We start from the raw sequence: 23,155 nt of genomic DNA, 5'->3' as shown, positions 1-23,155 counted from the left end.
GCCAGGAGGAGGAGGTTACTTGCCCATCTGCACTTGCTTTTGCCCGTCGATGTCGCCGCACCTGGTCACAAGCCCGAGCCACACTCCTCAGGTCCGTTGCCAGCTACACTACCGGGGCCAACCGTCGGAGAATTCCTGCTCCCACCTACCATGTTGGTCAAAGGGTGTGGTTGTCATCGAAGAACCTGCCACTCAGGGTGGAGTCGCAGAAGCTGGCACCTCGGTTCATTGGCCCATTCCCTATCATAAGAGTGATTAGCCCAACTGCTGTCCGGCTCCAACTGCCTAATTCCCTGAGGGTGCACCCCACTTTCCATGTGTCTAAGATTAAGCCCATCCATGAGAGTCCGCTGGTCCCTGCTGCGCCTGGTCCTCCTCCTCCACGGCTCGTCGATGGTGGTCTGGTTTACACCGTCCGCCGCCTGCTTCGGTCCAGACGGAGGGGTAGGGGTCTCCAGTACCTCATTGACTGGGAGGGCTATGGACCTGAGGAAAGGACCTGGGTGCCAGCTAGTCGGATTGTGGATAGGACTCTCATCACCGCTTTCCACCAACGGCATCCTGATCAACCTGCAATCCGTAGGGGCCGCCCCAGAGGGGTCCCTAACCGTCCGGCCCGCTCGGCTTCCTGTCCTGTGCCTGATCCTGTCTCGGGACCTGTCCCATCTCCCGACCACGGCCCTCCGGCTTCCTCCGAGGATGAGGACGTTCACTGGACCGTTCGGAGGAGTTCTAGCCCTCCTCCGGCTCCCCTCCTCCCGCCCGGCGTGGTGTTGCTCTTGGGACTTCTGGGGCCGTCCCTTGGGGGGGTTCTGTCATGAGCCCTCTCACTCCACCGGGTTACCACCTTAATTGGTTTCCACTATCTTCCACTCTGCTCACCTCTCTCTCTCTACTCAGCCTAACTAGCTCCACCTGTCCCTGCTCTGCTCGGCTCTAATTACTCTGCCAGCTGCGCTGCATTACCCACTAACCTCTCCCAGTATTTAAGGCCCTGTCTTTCAGCTCTCCGGTGTCAGATCGTCTGCAAAGCTCACACCGGGAACCTGTTTGCTCGCGCTTCTGGCTCACCCTGGTTTTGTGACCCCGGACCTGCCTGTTTTTTGGATACTCTTCTGCCTCAGGAGATCCAGACCTGCTTCTGCCATTACGACTCCTGACTACTCTTCAATCCCGGTAACTCTGACCAGCCTTCTGCCTTGCTACTACGTATTTTGGATTTCCCTTGAACTGTACTGCTGCCTGGTTTCATTCCGCCCTGTTGTGTCTGTGTCTCCCCCCAGGACTTCTGGACCACCCACCACCGGCTTCATAGGACGCATCGCTGCCACTGGGGGGGGCACAGACCCAGCGCATTGGACGGGATCCCTGTTACCCCTGGAGCCTTCATTCACTCCCTACTTCCCTTTTCCCTTAAGTTTAATAAACTTTCTGGTGTGACGCAATTGTGGTCCTCTGGTCGTCTGTCTGAATCGTGACAGTTATCATTTCAGTGCATCTCTATAATCACAAAAAAGGACAGAGACAAATGGATTCACAGCACAGGGGCACATGCCTCCACCATAACCAAATGGAATGGCGCATACACACACACACACACATACACACACACACACACACACACACACACACACAAATGCCCTAGCTTTATCAGTGTAGTTATAAACACGTACAATAGACATAAATATTAGCGTACCTCAGCTAGGCGGGAGTGCTTGTGAACGTTCTCTCCCTTGTGTACAGTAGGCTGTAGCTGCTGTAACACCCCTCTACTGCTGGTCAGAGCACGAGTTAGCCGGGCAAACTTCCCCCAACCTGAGAGCACGAGGCAAGAAAAGGGTTTTGGGGTTAGTAGTCTGTGTGAAAATAATGAGAATGTACTAATAGCTTTGCAAAGGAAGACCAAGATTGAATTTATGAATTAACCAGAGTGTTATTATTAATAAAAACAATGTGTTTCGATTTAAAGCAGTACCCTGATGAGGGCTTTAGACGAAACACATAACGTTATTATAATACTTTATTGTAAAACGTAGTCAAAAAGCTTTTTATGACTTGCACATCTGTAGGGGACTATTCAAGTAAATGGGACCACATCCTTTGTTGCCACTTACAAACTCTGTCACTCACCTTTCGAAGTTTCATCTTCTATTGGTTGTTTAAAGGCTGTGATGTCACTGAAGGTGCACAGAAACAGCACCACTTTTTCCTGTTCGTTTCGTATAGGGGCTATCTTCACAAAGAACCATACCGGCGTTCCTGAGACGAGAGAACATACATTATTATAGCTTTATCTATAATAGTCTTTGATACAATCGGTCAAATGGGGAATACAGCCATCAACAGAAACTTATTTGTGAAAAAAGCACATGGTTATAACTGGGCTCAAAGACCCAGCTCCCTGCTGGCGGGACAGGAAGTTATAACTGGGCCTGTATTCATAAAGCATGTCAGAGTAGGAGTGCTGATCCAGGATCAGGTCTCCACTGATTCATTATGATCTACAAGGCAAAACTGATCCTAGATCAGCACTCCTACTATGAGACGCTTTATGGATGCGGCCCATGATCTACAGGGTTAGTACTGTTCCAGTCGACGTTGGAACATCATTGTACATATTCATAAGAAATGGCAGAATACATTAGCATGATAAGAGGCTGTTTTTCATATTCACTTGGTACTTACTGTTTTTTTTATACATTAGTATTTCAAACGAGTTCATCTCGTAGTTTTCAAACGTTAGCCGTACTTTCTCGCTAGTATCCTTGTCTGTGAGCTCCCCGTACATGAAGCTAGAAACACAAATGCAAAACAACAGTGTTCATTTTTAATGACACCCAGTAGCATTCAAAAACAAGAGCATAGACATGTTAGAGTGCAGCAATGTAGTAAAATTAGGCTGTGTAAATGTAGTCTCTTGAAATGCCTTATTGTGTGTGAAGTGTTTATCAATGTTTCTTATGATTGCACAAACAATGTAGTTATCTGAAATCTTCTCTGTCTGTTTCACTTACAGTTGAAGTCGGAAGTTTACATACACCTTAGCCAAATACATTTAAACTCAGTTTTTCACAATTCCTGACACTTAATCCTAATAAAAATTCCCTGTCTTAGGTCAGTTAGGTTCACCACTTTATTTTAAGAATGTGAAATGTCAGAATAATAGTAGAGAGAATGATTTATTCAAGCTTTTATTTATTTCATCACATTCCCAGTGGGTCAGAAGTTTACATACACTCAATTAGTATTTGGTAACATTGCCTTTAAATTGTTTAACTTGGGTCAAACGTTTTGGGTAGCCTTCTACAAGCTTCCCTCAATAAGCTGGGTGAATTTTGGCCCATTCCTCCTGACAGAGCTGGTGTAACTGAGTGAGGTTTGTAGGCCTCCTTGCTCGCACACGCTTTTCAGTTCTGCCCACACATTTTCTACAGGATTGAGGTCAGGGCTTTGTGATGGCCACTCCAATACCTTGACTTTGTTGTCCTTAAGCCATTTTGCCACAACTTTGGAAGTATGCTTGGGATCATTGTCTGGTTTTGGAGCAGTGGCTTCTTCCTTGCTGAGCGGCCTTTCAGGTTATGTCGATATAGGACTCATTTTACTGTGGATATAGATACTTTTGTACCTGTTTCCTCCAGCATCTTCACAAGGTCCTTTGCTGTTGTTCTTGGATTGATTTGCACTTTTCGCACCAAAGTACGTTCATCTCTAGGAGACAGAACGCATCTCCTTCCTGAGCGGTATGACAGCTGTGTGGTCCCATGGTGTTTATACTTGGGTACTATTGTTTGTACAGATGAACGTAGTACCTTCAGGCATTTGGAAATTGCTCCGAAGGATGAACTAGACTTGTGGAGGTCTACAATATTTCTTTCTGAGGTCTTGGCTGATTTCTTTTGAGTTTCCCATGATGTCAAGCAAAGAGGCATTGAGTTTGAAGGTAGGCCTTGAAATACATCCACAGGTACACCTCCAATTGACTCAAATGATGTCAATCATCAGAAGCTTCTAAAGCCATGACATCATTTTCTGGAATTTTTCCAGCTGTTTAAAGGCACAGTCAACTTAGTGTATGTAAACTTCTGACCCACTGGAATTGTGATACAGTGAATTATAAGTGAAATAATTACTTGTGTCATGCACAAAGTAGATGTCCTAACCGACTTGCAAAAACTATAGTTTGTTAACAAGAAATTTGTGGAGTGGTTGAAAAATGAGTTTTAATGACTCCAACCTACTAAGTGTATGTAAACATCCGACTTCAACTGTATGTCTCTCTCATTTTCTAAGTTTTTCTGTCCTTCTAACTCTTAACTTTCTCTGTCTACTACTCTCTCTGTCTATTTCTCTCGCCCCCTGCTGCTGCCATAGAATGTAGAGTCAAATTAAATTATCACATCTGTATTAGATCTGTTCCACCACTAGCACATCTCAACTAGTTTTTATTTTATTTATTTTTATTTAACCCTTTATTTAATTTAGTCAGTTAAGAACTCCCGAGTGGCGCAGTGGTCTAAGGCACTGCATCGCAGTGCTAGCTGTGCCACTAGAGATCCTGGTTCGAATCCAGGCTCTGTCGTAGCCGGCCTCGACCGGGAGACCCATGGGGCGGCGTGCAATTGGCCCAGCGTCGTCCAGGGTAGGGGAGGGAATGGCCGGCAGGGATGTAGCTCAGTTGATAGAGCATGGCGTTTGCAACGCCAGGGTTGTGGGTTTGTATCCCACAGGGGGTATGAAAAAAATAAATAATAATAATAATGTGACTAAACTGTAAGTCGCTCTGGATAAGAGCATCTGCTAAATGACGTAAATGTAAAAGAACAAATTCTGATTTACAATGATGGCCTACCCCGGCCGACGCTGGACTAATTGTGCGCCGCCCTCTGGGACTCCCAATCACGGCCGGATTGTGATACAGCCTGGAATCGAACCAGGGTCTGTAGTGACGCCTCTAGCACTGAGATGCAGTTAAGGGCTTGATGATTAGTTAATTGGTTGGATTGATCATGTTTAATGGCCAGTGGTCCAGGTTGAGAAACAATGATCTAAGGGCCTTTGTTGGCACACTGATCCATTTTAATTATCTGATACTCAAAATATCCATCTTCAAGGTACAGTTAACATGCACCAGCACGCACACACACTCTGGTCTCACACCACTGATTGCAGCCATCCTGAGGTACAGTCTGTTCCAGTGCATCTAAAAAATTGTGTTAGCTTTGAACAACAGGGTAATTCTAATGAGACTGTATTTTGGGGGCTGCTCGCAAGGATCAAGGCGCGACGGCTCCCAAAGACTGTTGGCTTCATCTGACATCACTCCTGACATGAACATGTCGACACACCATGCGCCTTATAGACTGGGTTGTCTTCATTAGCGCACACTGTAGCAAAACATTTTTCAAAAGAGAATGAACAAAAGCATTTCTTATTGGACAATAGCTGCAAGGATGCGACATCTCACCCAATGTGGAAAGGATTCTATTATTTCTTCATACATTTTTATCCAGAACCTCTGGCTGAAACTAGCCAGCTAACTAGCTACTTGCTATTAGCCACCGTTAGCGGTCTTCACCATTGTCCGTGGCCTGCACTACCTACCAGCCAGCTCTAGCCTGAACAATTATCGGCCAGTCTGCACAGTCTGCACATCGGGCTATCGAGCCAGAGCATATCAGATTGTCTGCCGGAATCACTGAATCACTGGACCTTAACACCGGATCATCGCAACTAGGTAGCTGCAACCGAATGGCTGTTGTCGTTGTTGGCTAATCACCACTAATCACCACTGTCCAGAAGCTAACCCCAGTTAGCCTTGAGCTAGCCTCGAGCCAGGCCCGTCTCCCGGCTATCTACCTCTCTGTCAACCGGACGGGACCTCCTAGTGTTGACACGGAGCCCCGCCGATCCATCACGACTGGTCTGCCGACGTAATTGTCTGATGTGGTTTCAACAGGCTTCCCGTTGCGACGACCACGAAGATCCATCTGCTAGCCCCGGCCCGCTAGCACACGCAATCAACAGCCGTGCCTCCAGCTCGCTTGTAACGTAGCAGCCACTGAACTGCTCCCTTTATACGGTACCCCATCCTGTTGATCTGTTTAGCCTCAGCTCAAACTTTCGTTGCCATTATCAGCTGTTGTCTTAGCTCTCTCGAATAACACCTGTGACTGCTTTATGCCTATCTCCCATGTCAATATGCCTTGCCTATTGCTGTTTCAGTTAGTTCTAACTGTACATTTTCAATGTAGAGCCCCCAGTCCTGCTCAACCTGTCTCAGATAGATCCTTTGTCCCACCCCCCACAAACGCGGAGACCGGCTCAATCGGTGCCTCCAGTGATGCTCTCTCTTTCATCTTTACCTAACGCTTAGGTTTACCTCCACTGTAGTCATATCCTTCCATATCCTTGTCTCTACATAATGCCCTGAATCTATTCTACAACGCCTGGAAATCGGCCCCTTTTTTTCTCTGTACAAAACGCACTAGAAGACCAGTTCTTAAAGCCTTTAGCCGTATCCTTATTCTACTCCTCCTCTGTTCCTCTGGTGATGTAGAGGTTAACCCAGGCACTGTAGCCCCCACTATCACTCCTGCTCCCCAGGCGCTATCATTTGTTGACTTCTGTAATCGCAAAAGCCTTGGTTTCTTGCATGTTAACATCAGAAGCCTCCTCCCTAAATTTGAGTTATTCACTGCGTTAGCACACTCAGCCAACCCTGATGTTCTAGCAGTGTCTGAATCCTGGCTTAGGAAGGCCACCAAAGATTCAGAAATGTCCATTCCCAACTACAACATTTTCCGTCTAGATAGAACTGCCAAAGGGGGGGAGAGTTGCAATCTACTGTAGAGATAGCCTGCAGAGCTCTATCATACTATCCAGGTCTGTGCCCAAACAGTTTGAGCTTCTACTTCTAAAAATCCACCTTTCCAGAAATAAGTCTCTCACTGTTGCTGCTTGTTACAGACCCCGCTCAGCCCCCAACTGTGCCCTGAACACCATATGTGAATTGATTGCCCCCCATCTATCCTCAGAGTTCGTATTGCTTGGTGACCTAAACTGGGATATGCTTAACACCCCGGCCGTCTTACAATCTAAACTAGATGCCCTCAATCTCACACAAATTATCAAGGAACCTACCAAGTACAACCCTAAATCTGTTAACATGGGCACCCTCAGATATCATCCTGACTAATTTACCCTCTAAATACACCCCCGCTGTCTTCAACCAGGATCTCAGCAATCACTGCCTCATTGCCTGCATCCGTAATGGGTCCACGGTCAAACGACCACCCCTCATCAATGTCAAACACTCCCTAAAACATTTCAGCGAGCAGGCCTTTCTAATTGACCTGGCCCGGGTATCCTGGATGGATATTGACCTCATTCCGTCAGTAGAGGATGCCTGGTTGTTCTTTAAAAGTGCTTTCCTCTCCATCTTAAATAAGCATGACCCATTGAAAAAATTCAGAACTAGCCCCTGGTTCACCCCAGACTTGACTGCCCTTGACCAGCACAAAAACATCCTGTGGCGTACGGCATTAGCATCGAACAGCCCCCGCGATATGCAACTTTTCAGGGAAGTCAGGAACCAATATACACAAGCAGTTAGGAAAGCAAAGGCTAGCTTTTTCAAACAGAAATGTGCATCCTGTAGCACTAACTCCAAAAAGTTTTGGGAAACTGTGAAGTCCATGGAGAATAAGAGCACCTCCTCCCAGCTGCCCACTGCACTGAGGCTAGGAAACACTGTCACTACAGATAAATCTACGATAATCAAAAATTTCAACAAGCATTTTGCTACGGCTGGCCATGCTTTCCACCTGGCTACCCCTACCCTGGCCACCAGCTCTGCACCCTCCGCTGCAACTTGCCCATGCCCCCCCCCCCGCTTCTCCTTCACCCAAATTCAGATAGCTGATGTTCTGAAAGAGCTGCAAAATCTGGACCCCTACAAATCAGCTGGGCTAGACAATCTGGACCCTTTCTTTCTAAAATTAGCCGCCAAAATTGTCGCAACCCCTATCACCAGCCTGTTCAACCTCTCTTTCGTATCGTCTGAGATCCCCAGTATTGGAAAGCTGCCACGGTCATCCCCCTCTTCAAAGGGGGTGACACTCTAGATCCAAACTGTTACAGACCTATATCCATCCTGCCCTGCCTTTCGAAAGTATTTGAAAGCCAAGTTAACAAACAGATCACCGACCATTTAGAATCCCACCGTACCTTCTCTGCTATGCAATCTGGTTTCCGAGCTGGTCATGGGTGTACCTCAGCCACGCTCAAGGTCCTAAACGATATAATAACCGCGATCGATAAAAGACAGTACTGTGCAGCCATCTTCATTGACCTGGCCAAGGCTTTTGTCTCTGTCAATCACCGCATTCTTATTGGCAGACTAAATAGCCTTGGTTTCTCAAATGACTGCCTCGCCTGGTTCACCAACTACTTCTCAGATAGAGTTCAATGTGTCAAATCGGAGGGCCTGTTGTCTGGACCTCTGGCAGTCTCTATGGGGGTGCCACAGGGTTCAATTCTCGGGCCAACTCTATTCTCTGTGCAAATCAATGATGTCGCTCTTGCTGCTGGTGACTCTCAGAATCACCTCTATGCAGACGACACCATTTTGTATACATCTGGCCCTTCATTGGACACTGTGTTAACAAACCTCCAAACGAGCTTCAATGCCATACAACACTCCTTCCGTGGCCTCCAACTGCTCTTAAACGCTAGTAAAACTAAATGCATGCTCTTCAATCGAACACTGCTTGCACCCGCCTGCCCGACTAGAATCACTACTCTCTGCGGCTCTGACTTAGAATATGTGGACAACTACCTAGGTGTCTGGTTAGACTGTAAACTCTCCTTCCAGACTCACATTAAGCATCTCCAATCCAAAGTTAAATCTAGAATCGGCTTCCTATTTCGCAACAAAGCCTCCTTCACTCATGCTGCTAAACATGCCCTCGTAAAACTGACTATCCTACCGATCCTTGACTTCGGCGATGTCATTTACAAAATAGCTTCCAACACAAATTGGATGTAGTCTATCACAGTGCCATCCGTTTTGTCACCAAAGCCCCATATACTACCCACCATTGTGTCCTGTACGCTCTCATTGGCTGGCCCTCACTACATATTCGTCGCCAAACCCACTGGCTCCAGGTCATCTATAAATCCCTTCTAGGCAAATCCCCGCCTTATCTTAGCTCATTGGTCACCATAGCAACACCCACCCGTAGTATGCGTTCCAGCAGGTATATCTCACTGGTCATCCCCAAAGCCAACACCTCCTTTGGTCGCAAATGACTGGAACGAACTGCAAAAATCTCTGAAGCTGGAGACACTTATCTCCCTCACTATCTTTAAGCATCAGTTGTCAGAGCAGCTTACCGATCACTGCACCTGTACACAGCCCATCTGTAATTAGCCCACCCAACTACCTCATCCCCATATTGTTATTTACATTGTTATTTATTTTGCTAATTTGCACCCCAGTATCTCTATTTGCACATCATCTTCTGCACACCTATCACTCCAGTGTTAATACTAAATTATAATTGTAATTATTTTGCACTATGGCCTATTTATTGCCTTACCTCCATAACTTACTACATTTGCACACACTGTATATAGATTTTCTATTGTGTTATTGACTATACGTTTTGTTTATTCCATATGTAACTCTGTGTTGTTGTTGTTTTTTCCGCACTGCATTGCTTTATCTTAGCCAGGTCGCAGTTGTAAATGAGAACTTGTTCTCAACTGGCTTACCTGGTTAAATAAAAATAAATAAAAATCTCCCTAAGACTGTTGGCTTCAAACAAAAAGTGGTTACCTTAAGGTTCCGGAATTGTTGTGTCTGATTCACACTATAGGGCCGACCTCAAACCACACTGTGCTGACTCAGGTGATTTCTTTTCACGTTGTCCTTTCCAACACAGTTCCAGCAACTATGGTGGATGCATAACCAGGCCAGCCCAGTACACGTTGGTTTGGTTCGGCTTGGCTCAGTAGTGTGAAAAGGGTATTGGTGGCAAGTTGTTTTTGTATGCAAGATGTGCTTAATGTTCTCAGAACTTTAGTTTGAACTTAAAGAAGGGAGCATGGTACCTTAAATGTGGAAAGGAAAACAATAGCTACCTCCCAGCGATGATCAAATGTGTAAAAAGAGCTTTAAAACACCCATGGTTTTTCACACAACAACAACTAATCCAGCTTTGTTTGGAGCACGCAGAGCTCGATGAAATGGAACTAAGTCACTTTGGGAGAGTCTGAAGAGTGATTTCAGTCTATTTTATTCTTAATAGGGGTTTATTTCTTCTTGTTTGCTGGCTGGGATAAACACAGTGGAATTAGCTGTAAAGTATGGGCTTTGGTTTGGCAGGGAAAGGTGATTCTCTTGTTTTCCTCTATTTTCCTTTTCAATGTAATTTTTATTCCAGGGATCTTTGCATCATTTTATAATGCTGGTGGGCTGAAAAAAAAGAATCTGGTGATTGAATCTACAGTATCTGAAAATAATTATGTAAATTAGGAACTATGGGAGTAAAATGAGCTGAAGAAGAAGACCAAGAACAAGAACCACAATACCTCAGTGTTCATTGTTGCTGTTCAATAAATTAGATATCTACAAAAACAGATGAAAGGCAGTGTACTGTACCTGCATGTGCTGCTCTTCTGCATGACTTCCGCCCTGTGGTACCCCGACAGCTTGCAGAAGCCATCGTTGCTGTAGACGATGGGCCAGTCCACGATCTGAGCATTCCCAAGGACAAAATTAGTATCTGTCAAAGATGAGGGGGAACAGAGAAGGAGGTAAGGCTCACCCGTTGGTGATTGGTCACAGTTATCTACAACACATTACGCAGGATGGGGAGAAGAGAGGAGCAGGATTGGGATAAATTGCATTTCAGTACAGTCATGATTAGGAACTGAATTGAAATTCAAATAGACTTGGAAAAAAAATCAAAATACATTAATTAAATAACTAATAAAAAACTGAAGTGAAATGGTGTTGACACCAACCCAGGGTCGACATCGACAGGCGACAGTACAGTCATATCGCACGATGGAAGCCACTACAGTACAGTGTAAAAACAGAGTAGCAGAATGATCCTTCACATACGGATACTGTACTCAGTCTCAGACCATCCTTACCATTAATGCTGAGTAAGTAAGCACTGCATGTGGGGAGGGTTAGTGTCAGTTAGGCTTGAAGGGGTATACATAAGACTGTCATAATGCCTACGTAAGCCTGACATAATGCCTACGTAAGCACTGCATGACACCTAGGGCTTTATTTTGACAGCACAAAAATGTGAAGCTTGTGTTAAAAGAGATGTCACTCCCAACACCGGCGACAATAGCATTTATTTCAAAACCACTCATTGTACCTATGGGAAAGTAGAGATAATCCACGCAGGGTTTAAATCAAACAGTGTAGATTTGGTTTGAAATATCATGCTGCGTATTTAAAGTGATACCATTTTTAGCACTGTCAAAATCTCACTCCACGTGTTCCTGGTACAATTGATGATTTCTCACAGAGAACATTACATTAACCCTCTGTGAGAACCTAAATGATAGACATTAAAGGTTAACAAATACTACCAGGTGATTATAAAATATAATAGTTTGTTGTTTCTTTCTCTTATGTAATGTAATACCCCTTCAGATATAGGACTACAACTATTCGTTCATATACAGAACGGCATAGAAACATTGGTCTGTCCCAGCCACAGACTCACTGAAGCTTACTACAGTACGTTGCTATACTGACGATAGTGTTTCTATGCAGCTACATAGCACATGTATAATATCACATTTGTATGAATTATTGCTTATGGGAAGGGAGAAAAAGCAAGCTCTAAAAAGACAACAATACATGACTCAATGTGATGAGGATCAAATTGGCTTTTGATCCGTTCACAAATTATTGACATAGAAGCTACTCAGACAGCTACAGAGCGAGGAAAGACTGCACCTAAAGGTTCAACCATAGAGTCAACTTAAATGCACAGGAATAGCTACACTCCACAGACATGTGGTTTAATTGCTGTGTTCCACCAATTGTTTATGGGAGAGAAGATACAGTGGCAATTCTAAGGATATTTATGACAAAGGATTATAGAAAACTCCCAAATCTTAGGGACAAAATCCTGATTTAACCTTTTGCTGACTTCAGCACACAAAGAAAGAAAAACATCAAAGTCGGAGCTATACATTCACACCACAGTAGTTACATCCCTGTCTCTATATGAGTTGGGCGTAATAACTATGAATACACTGCATTTTACATTTTAGGTCATTTAGCAGATGCTCTTATCCAAAGCGACTTACAGGAGCAATTAGGGTTAAGTACCTTGCTCATGGGCACAGACAGATTTTTCACCTAGTCGGCTCGGGGTATCGAACCAGCGACCTTTCAGTTACAGGCTCAATGCTCTTAACCGCTAGGCTACCTGCCGCCTCACTACACTGCCAATGATCTCTGTTATTCTGCATGTTCAAAGGGAAACTCTTAGCTTCACTCCAATCCTCTGAAGCAACACACACACCACACACAGGCGCGTGAACACGCACACACATTCTCTCGCTCTTTCTCACACACACACACACACATTCTCTCTCTCTCTTTCTCACACACAAACACACACAATGCCTTAGAATCCAGGGAAAGTGGGAATAGGATAAGAATACTGTAGCTGTGTATGTGGAGCCTCAAGAGCTACACTGACAAACATTTCATACCATAAATATTTCATACCATAAAAGATTTAAAAGACACGCTACATGCTTCAGTTCTGTCTCCTTGTCTCTAACTCTCTGGAGGCTTCTGGCCTGTCGGCTATGAGATTAGGGGACTGACTGTCTCTCTCTCACACAGAGAATATAGATTGTTTTTTAAATAAATTGGTTCCTCCCACTATTGCACACACAATATGTTGTTCACATTGTTGTTAGAAAAAAAGCCAGTACATAAAATCAACCTGGTATTATGAAAGACGTGCTTGGTACAGCAGCAGTAGCTTACTAAATAATAAAGTATGTTCCATCTGTGGTGTCAAAATGTCACTCATCATCAACATGGAATGGGAACAAAACACAAACTACATGTGCTACCCAACAATAAAAAACACACAAACTACACACACTATCCTACCAAACTACAAACTTCACCAAGCTAAATGAAGACAAACAGTAACATTACTGACACAAACACAACCACAGTACTATGAAGTAGAACGTTCCATGCCAACATTTGTTATTTTACAATGGCTTTTAAAACAACAGTAGGATGCCATCACTGATGGGTAGCTAAGCATCAGTTATCTATGCCCCAACAAAGAACAAGCGTCCTAGGAATTGAATTACCAGTAACAAACAGTTACAACCCAGCTAACACAGAACGTTTTTCGAAACTTTAGCTGGGTAGTGTTTGTGACCCCAAATTAATAGAAGTTGATGTTAAATAAAAAGAGAACAGGTGGGGGGAAAGTATAGGTATCCATCCAACAGGCCAGGATGTTAAGCCTATGTCATAGACTTGAATTAATTTGCTTTGTAAATTAACATAAATTGGTACAGAACAACAAACATAGTACAGAGTTAATAGAGCATGAGATTAGGGGAAAAAACATGAGCAGCACTCCAATACATGGGTTTGGTTTATACCTGTCTGTCTATGTGATAATGTCCATACTGAAAAGTTAAAAAGAAAAATGGTTAAAGTGACAGTGACAAACTTCTTTCATGCAAACTGTTATGTTTTATTTGAGTGATTTTTGGATACTATTTCACGAGGACAGAGTTATACACGTTCTTTGAGCTTTTGAACTAAAAGTAGTTTTCTGTAACTTTGCTAAATCACAATGAACCGACAGGCCAAACAAAGTGCAATTCTAATTTTATGAAGTATATGAAATAAAATGTATTCAAGTTATTTTCTCTTTACTTCATTATAGGCCGACTAGCGAGAAACAGCCTTGGCTATTTTTAAACTGCATAATTTCCCAAATTGTGTGTCACAGCTGAATCCATGTGCACGAGATAAAATAGGATGCGACTTTCTGTGAATAGCATGTGCCCAAGCCTGACTGTAAACAAGAGAAATGTGCCAGACAAATAACCTAGTTGAAGCCTATCCATTTCATTCCATTAATAAGTTCAGACTACCATACAAACTTTTACTAAACATTTACGTTTGAAAATTGACCACAAATGATTCAAAGGAGATGGAAATTGTTTTATGATTATTCTGAAGTCACGACGATGTTAACGGAGAAAGATCTCGCAGTTTCTCGACCCTCGCCATTCTTATGCGTTTTTACATGCCAAAGAGGGTAAGATTCATCGATGATTTAACACCCTAACATGTTTTTGTTTTTTTTGGCTACTCCATCCTCAAGAGAATTATCATAGGCATAGCGCATCTCACGTGTGCAAGATCCTTACCGTTAGATCGTCTGACAATATTTTCTAAAAAAGTGTTTTGAGGGGCTACAAGTCCTCTCCTTCCTCCGGCCATCCTTGCTCGTCATTCAGTCGTCCGTGTGTGAGAGCGGTCGGTGGGGCTGGATACTGTCCGCAAAAAGATAACTCCAGACGGCTGTCTTCATGGTCCCTTTTATCTGTACTGAGTGAGTGAGCTTTAGGTAAAGGGTTCATCTAGCTGCTACTGCTACAAAGACTTTTCGCAGTCGCTGGCTGCGCACCCCCTGTTGAGCAAGCGTGTGCGAAGTCGAATAAAGCGTTTACAGCTCGTCGCGACGCGCATCTGGGGAATTCTCCGCGCTTGCTTGAGCGCGCCTGACTGGTGGTACCCCAAAACTGGTGGTTCCGCATTCAAACTTCTAGCGCCATCTGCCGGAGATATACGGTATAGCTTTGCGGTGGCACGACTCGCGTTGACACTTCAGGAAGGCGGACATGTGTGTTTGAGATGCAGAGGTCCATGGTACTCGCTAAGCAAGCAACATGACCTCCTTTACACTAAAATCAGGCCTACAACAAAATTGTGAAACATCTGGTGGTCCCAGAGGGGTTTGAGACTATGAGACTCACTAATATATGCACAAGACCATTTGACATGTATTATAAAGCAAAGAACTGGTCGTTTTCAAATAAGATCTTGCTTTATGATATAATTTCCAACACTCCATAGTTCATATACATTACATACATTAAGACACACAGGAGTCAAATGGCAGTAAACATGCATGCCCCCTCTCCATCCCCCTACACAAAGTCAATACTTCCTCCTCATTAACTTGACCATGTCTTGGTCGTGTTGAGGTGACTTAGATGATCTGCAATATACTTATGTTCTGGAAACGTTTGAAACTTGGTCTCCTTAATTTTGAGCCAGTTCTGTGCTCTGCGCTCGGCGGCGTGTCCTCTCTCCTGCTCTGTGGTCATGTACGGTCGGGAGATCCAGTACTCGTTCTCCGCCTCGCGCTCCAGGTGCACCAGCATGTTGCGTTTCATCTGCCAGGTGATGGCACGCGGCCGGCGGTACTTCCCGATCCACTGCTTGCCAGAGATGCCTTTCCTCAGCAGGGCCATGGTGAGGAACATGGTGAAGGATGTGTGTTCTTCTCAGCAAGTCCTGGATTTATAGGTTACATGATAGAAAGAGAAAACCCGTTAGTGTATTGGCTCCATCTAACAGGAGAGGAACATTGGTGTTATCAGAGAGGAAGAGGCAAAGCGAGAGGTTTTACTCCGCCAAAAATCTTTCCACAAAAAATAAGCCCACGAAGTGATTTTTTGTTTTGTTTGGAGATCAATGAGTGTCAAATAGGGTCAACAAAAAATGTAGTTGCTAATGTGCTGCGTAAGGCTTATTAATCTATTATTGATCTAATTTATAAGTTTGGTAATGGTTAGGTAGTTACGAATGCACTGATATAAGTGGACGCACGTGGCATTTCTGCAACATTTTTTTTTACGACTTTATAGCGGACTTTAAAATGGACATTGAGGGCTTCCACCATTTTAAAGTAGTCAACAGGTGGGAACTCCTATGCGTTGGCAGCAATCAGCCAATGAAGAATAAAATGTACTACTTTAAAATGGAGATAGCCTCAATGGCGCTGCCCATACTGTCACGGACGCTATAATGGTACAGGTACAAAGATGAGTCCTCTATCTATCTTTATGGCCTGTTGTTCACACGTATCTGCCCTCTCAATGGTTAGAATGGTCCCACCTGATCTCGCCTCCTTCCGCCTGCCTGCCATATTTGAAGACCTTTATTTCCATTGTTTGCCAGAAGACACCGACCCTACCGTTATGCTTGTTTACACTGACCTGCACTGGGGTCAGAACGCAATCATTGTTACATTAAGACACCATGGAGGTGGTGTGAGATATGGGTCGGAAGACGTACCTCAATGCAGGGATGGGATATGCCACTGTACTCAATTTTACCTTTATCCAAATTGCTCCATTGAGAAGATTGAAATACTGCTAGTTTTCCCAGAAAACTGCCCTAGCAGTAGCCATTATGGAATGGCACATCGCGTTGAACAACAAAGGAGCTGATTGGCTGAACCTGCCATTTCAGAATGGCTGTGGGCCTACTGCTACCTAGTATGAGGACGAAAAGGTAAGTTCTCCGGAAAAAGTAGCAGTACTTTAATCTTCAATGGAGCAGTGTGGATAAAGGTACATTTTGGAGTAGTTCGAGTGGCATATCCCATCCCTGCATTGAGGTACCATTTTCCGACCCATATCTCGCGCCGGCTCCACCCGTCTTAATGTAACCATGATTGTGTTCGCACCCCAGTGCAGTGCAGCGTAAACATGCATCTTCTGCCAATTCCATTGTCCAATCGACTATTTTTTCAATATAATACACAATCTTTGGTGTTACAGTGGCAAAACATAACAATGGTGGTCATTTCATCATTGCATTGAAGAAAAAAAATCCCTCCTGGAGTTATAGATTTGTTTAAAATTGTAATGAAGAACTTACTATAACATTACTATTGAGAGATATGGGTATATTCATGGCATTTCGGCTTCCTTCAAATACCCTGGAATGTAGCTAGCTAGCTAGATTACAAATAGAAATTTAAAATGTCAAAAGACACTTCATCTAACGTTAGATGCGCATGCACAGAAGTTGTCCCTCAAACGGCGCATGAACAAAAATTCTGGATAACACCACATTTCATGGACATGTTGTCTATTCAAACTGGACAGTTATCTCCATCTCTTCATTCAAAGACTCAATCATGGACACTGACAGTTGTGTCTGCTTGATGCATTGTTGTCTCTACCTTCTTGCCCTTTGTGCTGTTGTCTGTGCCCGATAATGTTTGTACCATGTTTTGTGCTGCTACCATGTTGTGTTGCTACCATGTTGTTGTCATGTGGTGTTGCTGCCATGCTATGTTGTCATGTGTTGTTGCCATGCTATGTTGTTGTCTTAGGTCTCTCTTTATGTAGTGTTGTCTCTCTTGTCGTGATGTGTATTTTGTCCTATATTTTTAATCCCAGCCCCCGTCCCCGCAGGAGGCCTTTTGCCTTTTGGTAGGCCGTCATTGTAAATAATAATTTGTTCTTAAATTACTTGTCTAGTTAAATAAAGGTTAAATAAATAAAAATATATATTATATTTTCAGACTAATCCAAATAATCAGGGAAGACATATAACATGATTAAAAAAAAACAATGTAGGCCTATTAAATAATTGAAACTATAAAAGTATGTAACGTTAAATACCTATGTTTATCAAAGTGGGGATGGATACATGTTAGTACTAGCCACTGTTACTAGCACATAGTTTAAACAGAAATAGTTTAACAAATTAAAGTATTTCTGGTTTAAATCTCTGCTACTACTAGCTATTCGGTAGCTAGCTAGCTACTAGCTAACCAACTAACGTTAGCTACTACACTAGCTAACGTTACAAACGCGTTTTGCATGAATTGGCTGGAAAATTGGTCCTCGCTCCATTTCATTTGGATTACCTGTTAGTTACGAGAAATTGTTGTCCAAATCCAGCAATATTGAAGTTGTCTTCATGTAGCTAGCTAACTCTTGAAAACGTGACCCCGAGTCAGTCTCAAAGACATATTCTTCTTCTTTAAATGTGTATCGGCGGATCGCCACCTACTGTACTGGAGTGTGAGTTCGGTCACACTCAAGTGGCATCCAATAAATGTTGCATTACCGCCACCTACTAGACTGGAGTATAATTACCTTGTACTTTGCTTGAAAAAATAAATGAACAAATACCCTACCATCTAACACTACGCTCACACGAAATAAAAAAATAATACAAAATAATACAAAATACCACCACTTAACAAACCCTGTAACTATTCTGACGTAGAGTCTCACACACCCAAATACCTCTCTGCAGCTGCCACCACAACCTCAATTTTACATTTACATTTTACATTTTAGTCATTTAGCAGACGCTCTTATCCAGAGCGACTTACAGTTAATGAGTGCATACATTTTCATTTTCTGCGACTTACGTTCCATCCCTGCAGTACAGCTGATAACCATTGCTATAAATGCTAAAAATCCAATCTTACTGAAACATATATCACTTGTTGGCCTATCCCTCTGTACTGGTACAGATATACTACTCACACCACTCCTCTCAGGATCCTTCCCCCTTTACCCATCTTCCTCCACTTTCTTCACTGCCTCAGCATATGACAACTTCTGCACTACTCTAACCCTGGAAATCTCAGCCTGCCTCTCGCAGCGGACATTTCTGATCCCCAGCCCCATGGGCACCCCTACAATTAACACATATCACTACTTTCCCCAATGCTACACATTCCTTTGTCTCATGCCCTTCTGCACACTTCTCACACCTAGGAACCTTCCTCCTACACACTGCTGCCACATGCCCATAAGCTTGACACCTGTAACAACGTAATGTATTCGGCACAAAAGCTCGTACAGGATAACTTATATATCCTAACATCACTTTGTCGGGCAAAGACTCAACATCTAAACTCAAAACAACGACTTTTGTTTCACCACTCACGCCACCCTGTCTACGTCGCACCAAACAACAAGCATCACAAACACCGGGAATCTTCCCCTTCAGTTGGTCAACTTTCACATTTACCGCTACCCCAGTAATCACTCTTTTCAATGGCGCCCTTTTCTTGAGAGAAAAAACTATTCACATCTCTTGCCCCCATTCATTTAACACGGAGCACCTGATCCCTCTGACCAGCAGAAACACAAACAACTTTCACAAGACCACTTCTGGTTACCCTCACCGATTCCACAGCACCCAACTCTGTTTTCACCCACCCTGAAACCACAAATGGATTAGCCAAAAGGCAAGGGTCCACTTTTTCCCAAAACTTCACTCCTACTGTCAAAGACTCATCTTTATCCTGACCCTCGGTGCAAGCCTCGGGCTCTGAGACCTTCACCACACCTCCCACCTCCAATACTAAGCCCTCATTCACTTCCATTTCTCTTCCTGTCTTCAGCTCACTCTGCTTACACTTTCTACCATTCTTCTTTAACAAACCATCTCCCTTTTTTCCAAGATTTTTTACAGACTCAAGCTCACCCTCTTCCTCCCTCTCTCGCTTAGACCTCCTCTGCCTCTCTTTTTCCCTCCATTCCTCCTCCGTGTTCCAAGTATACGTCTCCATATGATAATACTGCACTTCTCCTGACATACATCTTGTTCTTACCTTCTCAAAGGACGCTGTCACAATCTCCATACAATCAGCAAAAACCCCTCGGGATGTAGAACGGCTTCCTTATTAATTTAGCTATTTATTTTATCTAGCCCTGGGTTTCCGCCACAGGAGGTTGGTGGCACCTTAATTGGGGAGGACAGGTTTGTGGAATGGTATCAAATACACCACTACTACATTTTCAGTCATTTAGCAGACACTCTTATCCAGAGCAACTTACAGTGAGTGCATACATTGTTTTTTTTATTTTTCATACTGACCCCCCGTGGGAATCGAACCCACAACCCTGGCGTTGCAAACGCCATGCTCTACCAACTGAGCTACATCCCTGCTGGCCATTCCTTCCCCTGGACAACGCTGGGCCCATTGTGCGCCGCCCCATGGGTCTCCCGGTCGCGGCCAGCTACGACAGAGCCTGGATTCGAACCAGGATCTCTAGTGGCACAGCTAGCGCTGCAATGCAGTGCCTTAGACCACTGCGCCACTCGGGAGGCTAAACATGGGTTCCATGTTTTTGATGCCATTCTATTCGCTCCTTTCCAGCCATTATTATGTGCCGTCCTACCCTCAGCAGCCTGGAGTGTGAATTCACTTTGTGACGCAAAAAGGGAAGGGAAAAGGATGGGGAAAAGGGAAGAAAATTGCCCTACCAACTAACCCTACATACACTATTCCGCTACTTGGCCCTATCTGATCCTACACCAGGCAGACATCCTGGGAGGACGGGACACTATTGTTCAACACACCTTGTAACTCTTCTAAAGTAAAATCTCATACACCCAAGTACTTCTCTGCAGCTGTCACCACAACCTCTATTTTCTGTGACACATGTTCCATTTCTGCAGTACAGTTGATAACCATGGCTATGAACGATAAGAAACCAACCTTACAGAAGCACTTGTTATTCCTATCCCTCTCTATTGGCCTCGGCCTCCTCACAGGGATCCTCTCAGGATCCCTCGCCCTGTACCCATCAAGACATTTATTTTCTCCTTCTTCTTCTTCTTCTGCTTCTTCTTTGTGTGAATCTCCGGCATACTAGACACTGTGTTGCGTATTGCTGCCTTTCGCAGGTCGGAGTGCAGATTGCACATTTTGGTCACAGAAAAAGGGGGAATGGGCAAAGTTTTTATTTCACAATCATTTAACCCTGCACCTATATACTATACCCCACAAAAAACATCACCCCATCCCACTACTTTGGCCCTAAACAATCCTACACCAGGCTGTCGGCCTGGGAGGATGCAACCCCTTCTCTCAAAACTCCCTGTAGATCTGCACTAAAATCTCTCACACCCAAATATTTCTCTGCAAATATATTTCCATTCCATCAGTGCAGTTGATCACCACGGTTATAAACACAAGAATCCAACCTTACTAAAACACCCTCTCTGGATCTCTCTCTTCAGGCCTACTCACTGCGGGGCTCCCAGTCGAATCCCTCACCCTTGGGCTATCCTCTACTCTCCTTACTGCTTCAGCATATGAAACCTTCTTCCCCACTCGAACTCTGGCAATCTCAACTTGTCTCTCTCGTATAGGACACTTTGGATACCCAGCTGCATGGGTGCCCCCACAGTTTACACACAGTGCTTTCTCAAACCCAACTTCACACTCCCTCTGACTAGGCTCTCCTGCACACTTTCCACATCGTGGGATCTCCCTTCTACATACTGCTGCCACATGTCCGAATCCTTGGCACCTAAAGCACTGTGGCGAGTTCAGAACAAACTCCCTCACCGAATAGCTAATATACTGTACCCTAGCCTGACCTTATCAGGTAAAAACTCCATATCAAAGCTCAACAAGATAAACAGGGTATCCTCCATCTCACCATTTCCACTGGGTCTGCGTCTCACCAAACGGCGGGCGTCACAAACACCAGGAATATTATTTATCATGTTATCCACCTCTACACTGATCATTCATTTGAGTGGAGCGTAAAGCACGACGCATGTTGAGCCCCGAAACGTGTGACGGAGCAACCGCTGCCTCTGGGCAGAGGATGCAGAAAAAAATCTGCACAATTCCACTTCTTCAGCACAATTCCACTGGCTTCCAGTTGAAGCTCGCATCTGTTACAAGACCATGGTGCTTGCCTATGGAGCTGTGAGGGGAACGGCACCTCCGTACCTTCAGGCTCTGATCAGTCCCTACACCCAAACGAGGGCATTGCGTTCATCCACCTCTGGCCTGCTGGCTCCCCTTCCTCTGCGGAAGCATAGTTCCCGCTCAGCCCAGTCAAAACTGTTCGCTGCTCTGGCACCCCAATGGTGGAACAAGCTCCCTCACGACGCCAGGACAGCGGAGTCACTCACCACCTTCCGGAGACATTTGAAACCCCACCTCTTTAAGGAATACCTGGGATAGGATAAAGTAATCCTTCTACACCCCCTTATCCCAACCCCCCTAAAAAAATAAATAAAATAAAATAAAATAAACATTGTAAAGTGGTTGTACTACTGGCTATAAGGTGAATGCACCTATTTGTAAGTCGCTCTGGATAAGAGCGTCTGCTAAATGACGTAAATGTAAATGTAAATGTTTAGACTTTGACAGATGTAACATTTCCAAGTTTCTTCTTCCACTTTTTGCAAATATCTCACTCATACCACTCCAAAATCGTCTCTGGTTTGCTCATCAGGGCAAAGCATGGAAGTCTCTGCCACAGCTATCGCCACAGGTACTTCATCCTGGTCAGGCTCAACTTCAGAGCAATCACTACTGCCAACCGACTCAACTTCGAGATCCTCAAGGTTCACAAGAGAGCAAGTAGATCTAAAAATAAGTCCACTTGGTTTGTACTCAGGGGATGAAGATTTATACTCAGGAGACGAAGGTCGGTACTTAGCAACATTATAACGCCCTCGTGTCATCGCCCTCACGTCATTGCACTCCCTACTTTCCTCACAGCCTCCTCGCGGCCTCCCCCTGCCTGCAGCTAAAAATTCTCTATCGGATAACTGAAGGTCCATAGAACATCAAGACATTTCCTTCTTCTGCGAATTCTACAGTAAGCAGGAGGAATCTACCATTTGACATGTAATGACTATTCTATTCCAGCTGGAGACGCCATTATACAGAGTTTGCTGCAAGAAAACAGTAATCCAGTTGTTTCATCAAAGTGACGGAAAAGGTTTCAAACCTCTCTGGTTTCATGCTTTTTTTGGTTTGATAAGACATTTATACCAATGAATTTCATACAGAGATAAGTCACGTGCTTCAAAACTAAGTACACTACATGACCAAAAGTATGTGGACACCTGCTCGTCGAACATCTCATTCCAAAACATTAATATGGAGTTGGTCCCCCCTTTGCTGCTATAACAGCCTCCACTCTTCTGGGAAGGCTTTCCACTAGATGTTGGAACATTGCTGCGGGGACTTGCTTCCATTCAGCCACAAGAGCATTGGTCGGGCACTGATGTTGGGCGATTAGGCCTGGCTCGCAGTCGGCG

At 44.3% G+C, this 23,155-nt stretch overlaps 2 protein-coding genes across 2 annotated transcripts in view; both read right to left on the bottom strand.

The window, feature by feature from the left end:
* The window catches only part of LOC121583935 (potassium voltage-gated channel subfamily H member 1-like), a 125,884-nt gene extending 110,857 nt beyond the window's left edge, over window positions 1-15,027 (bottom strand). The window contains exons 1-5 of the mRNA XM_041899805.1: window positions 14,461-15,027; window positions 10,667-10,790; window positions 2,686-2,792; window positions 2,131-2,259; window positions 1,697-1,815 (exon numbers count right to left, since the gene is read on the bottom strand). Coding sequence (XP_041755739.1) covers window positions 1,697-1,815; window positions 2,131-2,259; window positions 2,686-2,792; window positions 10,667-10,790; window positions 14,461-14,533 — 552 coding nt within the window. The 5' untranslated portion in view covers window positions 14,534-15,027. The remainder of the gene's footprint in view (window positions 1-1,696; window positions 1,816-2,130; window positions 2,260-2,685; window positions 2,793-10,666; window positions 10,791-14,460) is intronic.
* A 91-nt stretch (window positions 15,028-15,118) lies between these two features.
* On the bottom strand, window positions 15,119-18,107 carry LOC121583918 (ribosomal protein 63, mitochondrial). Its single transcript, XM_041899804.2, has 2 exons — window positions 17,985-18,107; window positions 15,119-15,613 (listed from the first exon to the last, which is right to left on the bottom strand). Exon 2 carries the CDS (start codon window positions 15,580-15,582, stop codon window positions 15,271-15,273), a length of 312 nt encoding a protein of 103 aa, XP_041755738.1. The 5' UTR covers window positions 15,583-15,613; window positions 17,985-18,107; the 3' UTR covers window positions 15,119-15,270.
* Window positions 18,108-23,155: the final 5,048 nt, after the last annotated feature.

This window comes from Coregonus clupeaformis, chromosome 1, assembly GCF_020615455.1.
Source record: "Coregonus clupeaformis isolate EN_2021a chromosome 1, ASM2061545v1, whole genome shotgun sequence".
In the NCBI taxonomy this organism is placed as follows: Eukaryota; Metazoa; Chordata; class Actinopteri; order Salmoniformes; family Salmonidae; genus Coregonus; species Coregonus clupeaformis.
Note: the sequence above shows the minus strand (reverse complement) of the source record. Positions and strands in the feature narration are given on the sequence as shown.